The sequence below is a fragment of the Carlito syrichta genome, unplaced genomic scaffold, assembly GCF_000164805.1.
Source record: "Carlito syrichta isolate Samal-C Ts95f unplaced genomic scaffold, Tarsius_syrichta-2.0.1 Scaffold309822, whole genome shotgun sequence".
Lineage (NCBI taxonomy): Eukaryota > Metazoa > Chordata > Mammalia > Primates > Tarsiidae > Carlito > Carlito syrichta.
In genome coordinates this window covers 390,947-404,547 of record NW_007253918.1, presented here as the reverse complement: position 1 = coordinate 404,547, position 13,601 = coordinate 390,947, and the positions used below count along the sequence as shown (strand labels likewise).

The 13,601-nt window shown below is 38.9% G+C and overlaps 1 protein-coding gene across 1 annotated transcript in view; it reads right to left on the bottom strand.

Moving 5' to 3' along the window:
• Positions 1–13,601, bottom strand: part of LOC103270386 (centrosomal protein of 295 kDa-like) — a 41,329-nt gene that overhangs the window by 14,918 nt on the left and 12,810 nt on the right. The window contains exons 6-8 of the mRNA XM_008067908.2: positions 8,409–8,549; positions 4,255–4,438; positions 3,241–3,408 (exon numbers count right to left, since the gene is read on the bottom strand). Of these exons, the coding sequence (XP_008066099.2) occupies positions 3,241–3,408; positions 4,255–4,438; positions 8,409–8,549 (493 nt within the window). The remainder of the gene's footprint in view (positions 1–3,240; positions 3,409–4,254; positions 4,439–8,408; positions 8,550–13,601) is intronic.

The following is a 13,601-nucleotide window of genomic DNA, read 5'->3' as shown; positions in this document are numbered from 1 at the left end:
GAGTTTATTCTGCTTGCTAAATGATGACAGATGTATACTTCTAATTAATTTGTGGATAAGATTACTATTTAAAATATGTCCTGTAAGGTCCTATGCTCTGTGCTGGAGAGTGGTCCCAAATATGGCTCTGTACTTCTTAGCAAACTACAGAAAAAAACACTACTAGTAATAAACATAAAAGCAGGATGGGTGTGGTGGCTTATGCCTGTAATCCCAGCACTCTGGGAGACCGAAGCAAGAGGATTGCTTGAGTACATGAGTTTAAGACGAGCCTGGGCAACATAGCAAGACCCCATCTCTACAAAAATTTAAAAATTAGTTGGGCGTAGTGGCATGCACCTATAGTCCCAGCTACTCAGGAGGCTGAGACAGGAGGATCACTTGAACCCAGGAGGTCGAGGCTTTGGTGACCATGTTACTATACTCCAGCCTGGGTGACAGAGTGAGACCCAAACTCGGGAAAAAAAAAAGAATATATTTAAGAGGTTGAAAACTGACAGACTATAGTTTTGCCTGCATTAAAAAAAATCACTCTAATTGAGTTATAACTTACAAACAATAAGGTGCAAAAACCTAAGCGTACAGCTTAAATGATTTTTACATATGTCTATGTAACATTCATTATGTGGAACATTGCCAACACCTAGAAGGTTCTTCTTTATGCCTCCTCCTAGTCAACACACCCCTAAAGATGGCCACTGTTCCAACTCAAGACCACAGATTAGCTTGCCCTTATTATTATTTTTCAAACTTCGTATATACATGGTATTCTTTTCGTCCTGGGTTCTTTCACTCACCATTAGTCCATGACCCATTCTTTTTTTTTTTTTGGAGTTGGAGTTGGAGTCTCACTCTGTGACCCAGGCTGAAGTGTAGTGGCACCATCACGGTTACTGTACCCCCAACCTGCTGTGCTCAGGGATCCTTCTGCCTCAGCCTTCCAAGTAGCTGGAACTATTCATTTAAATCAAAAGACCTGGCAACACTAAGCCAATAATCCCACATGGTGTGTGCCACCATGGCCAGCTAATTTTTGGATTTACTGTAGAGAGGAGGTCTTGCAGGTTGCCCAGGCTGGTCTCAAACCCCTGGGCTCAGGCAATTCTCTTGTCTCCGCCTCCCAAAGTGCTGGGATTATAGGTGTGAGCCACCACACCCAGCGACTCACTCATTTTCAAGAAATAAATTTGTTGACAATATTTAAAAATAAGAATTAAAAAAGCAAAGAGATTCCTAGCTTTTTAAAAGTCTTTTAATTTTTATTACTCAAAAAACTTCATTCTAAAATGTTTGTAAAATTTTAAAATTTACCTTTCTTACTGTGCTTGTACCTTCAACACTTTCACAACAATTTTTGCTCTTTGATAAAGAAAGCATGCTTGATCCTGTTACAAACACCTTTAGCACATGTGAAATCACCATAGGCTCTGCTGACATGTATTTTTTTTGTTTAGAACCTCAAGAACTGTAGGTCTCACAGCATGAACCCCTTGAAGTTTGCCTGGGCACATACCACATGCAGGTTATCCGTGCTCTCTCAGCCTTTTTCATACAAAGGTAAACAATTCTATTATCAGGGATTTGGGACAACCTAGTTTTGCTAGAGGATGTACTGTAGGAAAGCCTATGGCAGTATGTCTAACACTGGATCACTTTGAGTGCCTCTAGACAATGACCCCAAAAGAGGGAAAAGAAAGCCCTTGTGAATTCAAAGGGCAAATAGCTTAGCTTTTTAAAATTTACTTATTTATTTATTTAAATCAAAAAAACCTGGCAACACCAAGCCAATAATCCCACATGGAATTAACAGGAGCTAAAGAGTAATCGGCCCTTTAGGCTGGGCAAGACTTCCAGTTCTGGTAAACTAGAGATTGAATGACATTCCCAATGAAAATAACTGAAAAAGCTGGATGAAACAGTAAATATATCTTTAAAGATATTGCTGATATGGTATGAAAATAAAAGATTCTGCAGAGGCCAGAAATTAAACAAGTGGGAAAACTGGACAGAAAGCAAGTGAATCCTGAGTCCACCTTATGTCAAGACATACTGCCACAGGCTTTCCTACAGTACATCCTCTAACAAAGTCAAAACACAGTAACCCTAAGTTTCTGCTTGGATAGCAATGAGGGCAAATTAGACAAGGATAACGACTACAGCATCCACCTCAGGAGTCTAACAGGAGTCCTATATAAAGTTGGAACCCCAAAGGGCTACTACTCCTACAGCACAGGGGGAAGATGATAAGAAAACCTGAGTGACTTTAAGCAAAGGCAACACCAGTAGATATGGGAATCTACTATGGAAAAAAAAAAGAGGACAAATCTAGGATGAGGACTTGATCTTTAACAAGATGTGCAGGTAAAAGGGAAGGAAGGACTTCCACTGGTCTGGCTTGGATAACTGCAGACTGTGAAAAGGAAGATAGAAAGGAAAATAAGGAAGACTGGAAGAAAAGGTTTCAGTAGCCAAGAGAAGATGATAAATGTATCATTAGACACTGAGTTTTAAGTACTGTGTGAGACAGCCTTGTGAACAAATTTAGAATGTTGGCGATAGAAATGAAGTTTGCGAGATCAAAGTTGGCTGGGCTCAGTGGCTCAGACTGTAATCTCAGCACTTTGGAAGGCTAAGGCGAGTGGACTGCCTGAGCCCGCAGGTTCAAGACCAGCCCAGGCAACTTGGTGAGACCTCGTCACTACAATAAAAAAAAAATTAGCCGGGCATGGTAGCGTGTTCCTGTAGTTCCGGCTTCTTGGAAGGCTGAGACGGAAGGATTGCCAGAGCCCAGCAGGTCGACACTGGGGTGGCTGTGAGCGTGTCACTGCACTTCAGCCTGGGCGACAGAGTGAGACTCAAAAAAAAAAAAAGAAAAAGAGAGATCAAAGTCTGTGCTATCTATCATTATAAATGATGTGCCTAGTAATAACTGAGCACAGTAGGATCTCTGGTGACTGGATGAAAGTCTATGCTGACCTTGCAAATGAATTCTGAATTGAGCACTGAACTTAAATGTCCTAAAAATCTTCAGACTATGTATACATATGAATAAAGTAACTTTCCTCCTACATATATGAAGAGGGTCTTTAATAATGGAAATATGAAAATGTTGCTTTCTTTCACCTTCACTACCATTTAGTAACACTTATTATTTGCACTTAGACTAAATTTTCCTAATTGCTGCTAATGATTAGATTTTTCTGTGGCATATTGTAATATTCAGAGTAGAAGAGTTTTTACCGTCTGTTTCACTAGAAGATATTATTTCAGCTTCTGTCACTGGATGATTTTCAGCTTCACCTACATTCTCTTGGTCCATTGACAGGTCCAGTTCTTCATCTTGGATCTCATCGGTCACAGTGGGCAAAGGCGCTGGTTCAAGGTGCAAAATCAGGTTTCCTTTAACCTCTTAACAACAAAAAAAAAAAAACCAGAGACATGTTTCCATTCCAAAATGATTAAAAAGAATTTGATCCTAAAAATTTAAAGGCCAACCCAGGCTCAGTGGCTCAGCCTGTAATCCCAGTACTTTGGGAGGCCGAGATGAATGGATTGCCTGAGCCTGCCTGTGGGTTCAAGACCAGCCCAGGCAACTTGGCAAGACCTCATCTCAACAATAAACCAAAAAATTAGCCGGGCGTGGTAGCACGCGCCTATAGCTCTGGCTACTTGGAAGGCTGAGGTGGAAGGATCATTGGAGCCCAGCAGGTCGATCCTGGGGTAGCCCTGAGTGTGCCACTGCACTCCAGCCTGGGAGACAGAGTGAGAGTCCAACTCAGGAAAAAAAAAAAAAAAAAATATATATATATATATATATATATATATATATATATAGGCCATTACAGTGTCTAGGTCTAAAATATGAGAGCCTCTTTCTAACTGAGAACTCATTTCAAAATAAAACTGCTTTTTCATTACAAATATATTTTCCCACCAAAACATCTGAAAGCACTATTGAAAGTCTGCTGATCCGGGCTCGGTGACTCAGCCTGTAATCCCGGATTGCCTGAGCCCGTGGGCTCGAGACCTGCCTGGGCAACTTGGTGAGACCTCATCTCTACAATAAATCAAAAAATCAGCCGGGCATGGTAGCGCGTGCCTGTAATTCCGGCTACTTGGAAGGCTGAGGTGGAAGGATCGCCAGAGCCCAGCAGGTCGAGGCTGCAGTGGCTGGAAGCAGCCACTGCAATCCGGTTTGGGCAACAGAGTGAGACTCCCACTCAAAAAAAAGAAAGTCTGCTGAAAATATCTTACTCCTATCTGCATTGTATACATCTTCAAAGGCAAATTCCAACTCTCTCTGCCAGTCTTCTTTCATTTCACTGCGTCTGTATGGAAGTTCAACTAGTCGTGGTGGCATTTGTGCTACAATCTGTCGCCGACGCACCAGGTCCTCTTGTTGTAGCTGTTTGAGTTCTCTCAGTAGTTTCTCTTGATTCTTCAAGAATAAAGAAAATTACCAATAGCTGAGTCACAAACTTTGGACAGCAATATTAAAAGTGGGGGGGGGAAATGGGAGAAATCATGAGAAAGAGGGGATAAGCTTTACTCTCCTGCTCTACCACTTGTTTAGCTAAAAAGCACATTAATGTATTCATTCTACAAATATTTTTTGAATGCCATATACCATGTTTAGTACCAGGAACATGATCTCAACCCTAGCCTAGCAATGAGATAAACAAACAAGTAATATTATGTGAGTGCTATGAGATGGTGGTACTGGCTAGGCTGTAAAGCTTCAAAAAAGTGTCTGCCAGTTGCAAGTTTCCTTTCTGAGGCAAGCCATCAAATTGCTTTCTATATAAGTTGCCACAGCTCCTGTTACAGTTCTCCATATGTCTAAGCACCAAGACCCAGAATGGCTGTGGTTTAACAGAGGTTATTTCTAGTTACTTCACACTCTGATGAATCCTTGACTAAAAGAGATCTGAATGTATTTCTAGAAGTCTAAAGAGTATGGCTAAAATGAAAGCTTAAGCATAGTGTTTTAGTGAGGTTATCTAGAAGATAAGGAGGGGGAATAAGAGAGACATATCATTCCTTGGGATAGTGATTTAGCCAGGCAAAAGTGAGAGACAGAACTATTACGTGTAAGAAAAAACAACTGTAGCACAGGGTATTGGGATGAAGACATGAGGTATTTGGATAATAGTACACTGTTCATTGTAGCTGGGGCATGCAAGGATAATCAAGAAAAAAAGAGAAGCAAGTAGAGGCCAAATAATAGTTACCACAAATGCTAGCAGAAAACCAGGGCCCAGGTCACAATACGGTCTGTATCAAAAGGGTTAACACAGAGAAATCTCACTATTAGCAGTGAGACTGCGTGACTTGTAAACCACCATCCTAATGTAAGGGACAGTATGTCCACAATACAGTGGAGAAAGCCGGTATAAAGAAAGTGTTTGTCAAGTGATAACATATACACATTACTTATATTTTTGTAAAGTTTTAAATATTTCTTCCTTTGAGGATGAATCTTTTTTGCCATGCGCTGCAAAAGAAATAAATTATAAATAAAGTATTTTTTCATTTATATTAAAATTCTAATCACCCCACTAAATTAACTTCAAAGTTATCTGAATACTAGAGGAGACCTCTCCCAAAAACCTGTATTATCTTTTGGAAGGCAGGTCCCTTATAGTACACTCAAATTTGTTCCTCCAGATCAAATGGTCAACCAAAGTTTTTATCTGGAAGTTTTGAGAAGGTTGCATCATAATTGGTGGAAGAAATCTCATGAGTTGTGGCAAACCGGTGACTGGTTCTTCTACCATGACAACGTATTTGCCCACACTATGCTGAGTGTTCAGCAGTTTTTGACCCCAAACAGCAAGACACCCCCCCTTACTCCATCCTCCCTATTCACCTGATCTCCCCCCAAACAACGTTTTTTTGTTTTCCTGGATGAAAAAAGTCCTCAAACAGAAACGTTTTGCCATGTGAAAGAGGTGACACAGCAAAACGGCAGAAGCGCTAAAAGGCATCAAAACTGACGAGTTCAAAAACTGTTTTGAGCAGTGGAAAAAGTGTCTTGATAGATACATTGCATCATACAGAGAGTACTTTGAAGGTGACTGAAGTTTAAACATGTAATACACAATTTTTTATAAATAAATTCTATAATAAATGTTTTTGGGTCTTCCCTGTAAGTATATGATTCTAGCTTGCAGAAAGCTTTACATATCATTCTACTTGGGTTACTTATAACAATGACCACTACCAGGCACATTTCAAAGGACTTTATTAAACTCATTTAATCTCACAGAACAGATGATGATTTGCCTGAGATCAAACAGCAGATTAGTGAAGAGAGGTAAGTACAAGCAGAATGACTGCAGGGCCCACTCTCTTAACCACTAAAACCTATAGCTTCTATGAAATAACCTGTTTAATTTATGACTTGTTTTCATATGTGTTTTTCTATAGGTTTAAGCCTTAGACGAGAATCTACAATAATTCAGTTATTTTTGTCATAATTTACCCCTCAATTTGTAAAAGCTAAAAATTTAAAGGAGAAGCTCATGATTTGGTTCAAACTATAAAAATTGTCATAAGATGGCTGGGTTCGGTGTCTCAGCCTGTAATCCTAGCACTGTGGGAGGCCGAGGTGAGTGGATTGCCTGAGCCCGCGGATTTGTGACCCGCCTGGGCAACTTGGCGAGACCTCATCTCTACAATAAATAAAAAATTAGCCGGGCGTGGTAGCGCGCACCTATAGTTCCAGCTACTTGGAAGGCTGAGGTGGAAGGATCGCCGGAGCCCAGCAGGTTGAGGCTGTGGCGGCCGGAGGTGGCCACTGCACTCCAGTCTGGGTGACACAGTGAGACTCCAACTCAAAAAAAAATTGTCATAAGATATACTGAAAAACTCATGCCTAAGGTGAGTGTTTAAAACATCCAAATGCATAAAATCAAACTTCTAAGAGATTGAATCCTTTTTATGCTGTTTCAAGAACAAGCACTAAATGAACAATAAGCATGGCAGTAATACAGCTAAAACCATACCATAAAGTCAGATTTCATTATACATATTTTACAGATCTACGACAATCACTTTTTATTTTTTTGGAGTTGGGATCTCACTCTGTTGCCCTGGCTGCAGAAAAGTGGCATAATCATGGCTCACACCTCTGGGCTCAAGTGACTCTCCCAAGTAAGTAGCTGGGACTACAGGCATGCACCACCATGCCCAGCTAATTTTTAAAATTTTTTGTAGAGACATGGTCTTGCTATGTTGCCCAGGTTGGTATCGAATTCCTGGGCTCAAGTGATCTTCCCGCCTCAGTCTCCCAAAGTGCTGGGATTATAGGCATGAGCCATGGCACCTGACTGACACTCACTTTTTATAAGCTCCAGATGGCAAGAATCATGACTTTACCTTTGAATCAATATTCTCTGATGGTAAAAAGTGTTTTGCTCAATATATATCTAGTGAATTGAATCCTCAAATTTATAAAGCACAAATGCAATTTAAATACTTAAATTAGAAAAATGATTAAGTTATTCTCAGGATGGAAGGCTGAGATGGAAGGATCACCTGAGTCTGGCAGGTCAAGGCTGTGGTAGCCATGAGCACACCACTGTTCTTCAGCCTGGTGGCCTGGGGTGACAGAGTGAAATACACACAAACACACACACACACACACACACACACACACAGTTCTTCTCAGGCTATTCTGGAATTAATAAGATATTAATTCTTTTAAAAAGTCTCTTATATCAATATCATTTTTTAAAATATATATTTTTTTATGTTTAAAAAATTTTTTTTGAGCCAGAGTCTCACTCTGTCACCCAGGCTGGAGTGCAGTGACACGCTCACGGCTACCTCAGCCACAACCTAATGGGCTCAGGCGATCCTTCTGCCTCAGCCTCCCAAGTAGCTGAAACCACAGGCACACGCCATCATGCCCAGCTAAATTTTTTATTTACTGTAGAACCGAGGTCTCACCATGTTGCCCAGGCTAGTCTCAAACCCCTGGGCTCAGGTATTACTCTTGCCTCCTCCTCCCAAAGTGCTGGGATTACAGGTGTGAGTCACTGCACCTGGCTAAATATTTTCTTTTTTTAATTTTAATAATCACAGACAAGATCTTGCTATATTGCCTAGGCTGGTCTTGAACTCATGAACTCAAGCAATCCTCCTGCCTCAGCCTTCCAAAGTACTGGGATGACAGGCATAAGTCACTGTGCCCAGCCTAGATATTAAACTTTCGATAAATTCATTAGCAAAATTTTTAGAATAGCAATACACTGTGAGAATAGCTTAGCCCAATCTGAACTTGAAACAAGAGAGCAAAGAACGATGAGAAACCTAAAATCATGTGAATCAGAAACTATATTTGACACCTTTGTTTGAGTTCATTCACTAATCAGTAATGTTCACAGGTAGAATTTAATTCTTACCTGAGCCAAATGGATCTTTTTCATAGCTTCAAAACCCCGTGCATGTGCCTTTTCAAACTGTTCCATTCTCTCTTGTGCTGCCTGTTTTTGTAGTTCTTCCAATCGTTTAGCTTCTTCTTCAGCAGCCAAATGAGCATCTGGCTAGCAATCAATCAATAACATTTTAAGACAATTTTTAAAAGTGTGAGGCAAACAAAAACGAAAAAACAAAGCAACTTTAAAATCATGTCTTCTACTTAAATAAAATTAAATAGTAAGGAGAGTTAACCTTGGAATGCCCACAATTATCAACAGCATGTATCTATGAAAAGGATCAAATTGTTAGTATAATTTTATAGGGTGATTTCAAACCAGATAAGATTATACTTATCCAAACACATTCTTCCATTTTTTTTTAAGTAAAAAAATTCCATTACATGAGTGTGGAAAGGTAGACAGCCCCAAAGTCAGTAGCTAAAAAAAAACAAACATCTAAGGTCATATACAGAATTTAGGGAAACACCAAGATTTGTCTCTGGTTTATAGTCAACACCTGCTGCTTGGTTTTAGCCTCAGAAAGCCCAAAATGCCTACTTTAATATAATTTCTGGCTTCCCAGATCTGATGCATAACCAATCATTTTATTATTGTATAGTCAGCCAGCATGCCTCATTAACATAACAGTATTTACACACGAAGAATGGGTATATAACCTGAATTTATACTTGTTATGTAAACATTCACTTTCAAACATAGGTTAATATTCTAAATGAAACTAGAAGTAAAAATTTTTTTATGTTTTTTGTGTAATGAAATTCTGTCAGCCAGTTGAAACAGTAATTAATGTTGGCCATGAAAGTTGTCCAAATATCTGGTGTACAGAATGCAGAAGTATATTTAATAACATTTACTCTTTGCACACTATAGATTATATGTTGCGAAAAAGTTTTCCAAAAAAATTCTTAAATAGTAAGATAAATAGGTGAAAGGACTGACAGTTAATATATTAAGAGTGCATGGGCCAAACACATTTAAAGATATTATATCCTCTTTGAGCCAATAAATATTTATGTAACATCAAGCAGAAGAAAAAAGTTAGATTAAATCAACAGTGTAATCTGTAGAATTATTTAGTGTATCAACATATAACATTAAACAAAATAGCCTTTAAGAACAATATTTCAATCCATTTAAGTCATGAGGTTTTCAAGAAAGCACAAGAATTTTTTACATTTCTTGGGGATAAATTAAAGCAGAATGTCAAATTTTATGGAAAGAAAAAACTTTAGCTTACAACATGCATGATAAATATCAGTCTAGATATAATAAAGTATATAAAGAATATGAAGAAAATAAAGGGTTAGAGAGAAACTAGGGACCACAAATTTTATTCTTACTGATGAAACTTTAAAACAGTATTTTACAAGAATGCTTTATGTAGCCGGACATGGTGGCGTGATCTGTAGTTCCAGCTACTTGGAAGGATCACCTAAGCCCAGCAGGTGGAGGCTGTGGTGGCTATAAGCATGCCACTGCACCCCAGCCTGGGTGAGAAGAGACTCCCCTCAAAAAAAAAAAAAAAAAAAAAAAGAATGCTTTAGGAAGACAATCTCCATGGATTTGTGTCACGGTAACCAAAATTTTAAACAAAAATTAGGTGGAAATAATGTTAGAGTCTATTTTCAGTATTTGAAGATAAAACGTGAAATTTGCAAAAATTATGAATTCCTGTCAAAAAAAATTTTTTGGAAAACTTTTTCATAATACATAATCTATAGTGCACAAAAGAGTAAATGTTATTAAATATACTTCTGCATCCTGTACACAAGGTATTTGGACAACAATCTATTCCTTTTTTTTTGGGTAGGAGTCTCACTGTCACCCAGGCTGGAAGGCAGTGGCACACTCCCAGCCACCGTAGCCTTGACCTGCTGGGCTCAGGCAATCCTGCCTCAGCCTTCCAAGTAGCTGGAACTATAGGCACATGCCACCACACCCAGCTAATTTTTTGATTTATTGTAGAGACAACTCAAAAAAAAAAAAAAGTGCTAAGTCATGGTCACTGACTGACAAAGGAACAAGGACTTGACTGACACGACGAACGTCATGAGTAATGTAGGACTTTCAAGCATATGATGCTTTGTTTAGGTGTGTGTGCGGAAAGTGAATGTTGCAAAACATGATGCAGAGAATTACTGGCTCTAAGTAGGATGATAGCAGGCCTCTTTCATCATCCGTTGTCAGCCAAAGAGAAACGTTATGACATACAAGTGATTTTGGAATTACTTAATTAAGATATTTAAAAAAACACAGCAAAAGCTCTTAGGTGTTAAAAAGGCTGACTGAACAAATGAAAGCAGTTTATTTGCAGAAAGCTGATGAAGAAAACTACCCAAACATATATGTCAAGAATGCAAATATTTACATTATATCTGCTGTAAAGATCATATTATTCTACTCCAGGGAAGATATTAAATTATTGTGCACTGATATAAGCTGAGTACAGAGAAAAATTCAGAGATAATTTTATCGTGAAAGTCAAGCACATTGCTCATCACATTTTAAATCCAAGGTCTAGGGACAGATTTTTCCTAAGTGATGAAGCAGCAAATAAAAGAAAATATTAGAATAAAAAATGTGTAGAATCATAAATCCGTTTCTAAATATTCAGAAAACTTTTTCAATCAGTATACTAAGCTTTAGTTTGTAGAACCACTTTCATCAAACTGCTAATCCAATCTTCAAGGCTAGAAATTGAAGAAGAGGTAGGTTTCTAGATACTATCAAAAAAAGAAAGCTTAATGACTTAACTTAAAACCATCAGCAGGACCCTATGCTGCCGGAGTGAGGCAAACAAATTTCTCCATTAGTTTCAGTTGAAAGAAAACATCTATTTAATAAAGTATAGTAACCACAAAAGCAAATTGGCAAGAGACTGAAGTTATTGTTTCTATATAAAGTTATTTCTATATGAAGTTATTGTTTCTATATAACAATAACGTTGAAATTATAATAATGGTTTACAATTTTAAATGCATCTTTGATTTATTCTTGTATCTTAGGAGTTCATTTCATGATATTCATTTTAGGTCTTAACTGAGTATTGATTTTAATGCCTGCCATTAAGCTGTCAACCAAAATGTATATTTGTTGCATTTTAAATTCCATATGAATGCTATAATAACAAAGTTAATTTTCCTAGTAGCAAAATATACCCAATATAAAAAAATTCAAACTGTCACAAGGAAATAGTAATGTAATAAAAACAAGAATATATCATTTGTTACTCTTAAGATTGGCAATAACCCTTGTTGTTGTTGTTTTTTGTTTTTGTGGGGGTTTTTTGAATCAGGGTTTCACTTTGTCACCTAGGCTAGAGTACAGGGCACAATCACGGCTCACCACAGCCTCAAACTCCTGGGCTCAAGGGATCCTCACACATCAGCCTACTGAATAGCTGGGAATTCGGGCATGCGTGACTATGCTCAACTAATTTTTTTTTTTTTTTTTTTGAGTTGGAGTCTCACTCTGTCGCCCAGACTGGAGTGCAGTGGCACGCTCCCGGCCACTGCAGCCTCGACCTGCTGAGCTCCAGCGATCCTTCCACCTCAGCCTTCCAAGTAGTGAACTACAGGCACGCACGACCACGCCCGGCTAATTTTTTTGATTTGTTGTAGAGATGAGGTCTCGCCAAATTGCGTATGCGGGTCTCGAACCCGCAGGCTCAGGCAATTCACTCACCTCGGCCTCCCAAAGCGCGGGATTACAGGCTGATCCATGAGTTCGGCCAATTTTTTAATGTTTTTTTTTGTAGAGATGAGGTCTCACTATGTTGCCTAGGCTAGTCTAGAACTCTTGGGCTCAAGTGATCTTCCCACTTCAGCCTCCTAAAGTGCTGGGATTACATGCATTTGCCACCTTGCCTGGCAAGACTGCCAATAATCTTTAAGCCACAGTATTCTATGCAGACAAGAGCACAGTAAGGTGGTGATTGTCATATGTTGCTGATGTTTTTTAAAGGGAAATTTAGGCTGGGGGCAGTGGTTCATGTCTGTAATTCTAGCACTTTGGGTGGCCAAGGCGGGAGGAATGCTTGAGCCCAGAGGTTCAAGACCAGCCTGGGTAACAAAGCAAGAACTTGTCTCTACAAAAAACTAAAAGAACTAGCCAGGTGTGGTGGCACACATCTTTGGACCCAGCTACTCAGGGAGGCTGAGGAGGGAGAATCGCCTGAGCCCAGAAGTTTCAGGCTGCAGTGAGCCATGATTGTGTCACTGCTCTACAGTCTGGGCAGCAGAGTAACACCATGACTCAAAAACAAACCAAAACAAAGCAATTTAATGATCTGTATAAAATGTTACACAGTTTAGAGCCAATAATCTCTTCTAGGAGTCTATATACAATAAGAGATGTGGATAAAAATGTACAAGATTATTACGTTTGCATTACTCATAGGAGCAAAAACTAAAACAATGATTAAATAAGTTATACAAAATATAAAGTACCTATTAAAAATAATGTTTCAGGCCAGGCTCGGTGGCTCCACCTGTAATTCTAGCACTTTGGGAGGCCGAGGCGAGTGGATTACCTGAGCCCATAGGTTTGAGACCAGCCCGGACAACTTGGTGAGACTTCGTTTTTACAATAAATCACAAAAATACTAGCTGGACGTGGTGGCATGCATGTGTAGTTCTAGCTACTTGGAAGGCTGAGGCGGAAGGATAGCCTAAGCTCAGCACGTAGAGGGTGCGGTAGCAGTGAGCATGCCACTACACTCCAGCGTGGACAACAAGAGTGAGACTCCAACTCAAAAAAAAAATTAGCCGGGCATGGTAGCGCGCACCTGTAATTCAGAGTCCAGCAGGTCGACACTAGGGTGGTTGTGAGTGTGTCACTGTACTCCAGCCTGGGCGAGAGAGTGAGACTCCAAATAAAATAAATAAATAAATAAAATAATATTTTGAAATATGTTTATATGTAAATAAAGGCGATGATGAATTCATTAAAATATTACCCAAATACTCTTTGGTGATAAAAGCATTGGTGTTTTTCCAATAGTTATGATTATGTGTATACTTCCAAATTTTTCACAAACAGCATGTTTTTTATGATAAAAAGTTGAAAAATCTGCTATTTTAAAACATAGTCATTAAAATACCCAACTACTTTCTTTCATTCATATTAAACCATCATAAACCTTACAAGAAAATTCAA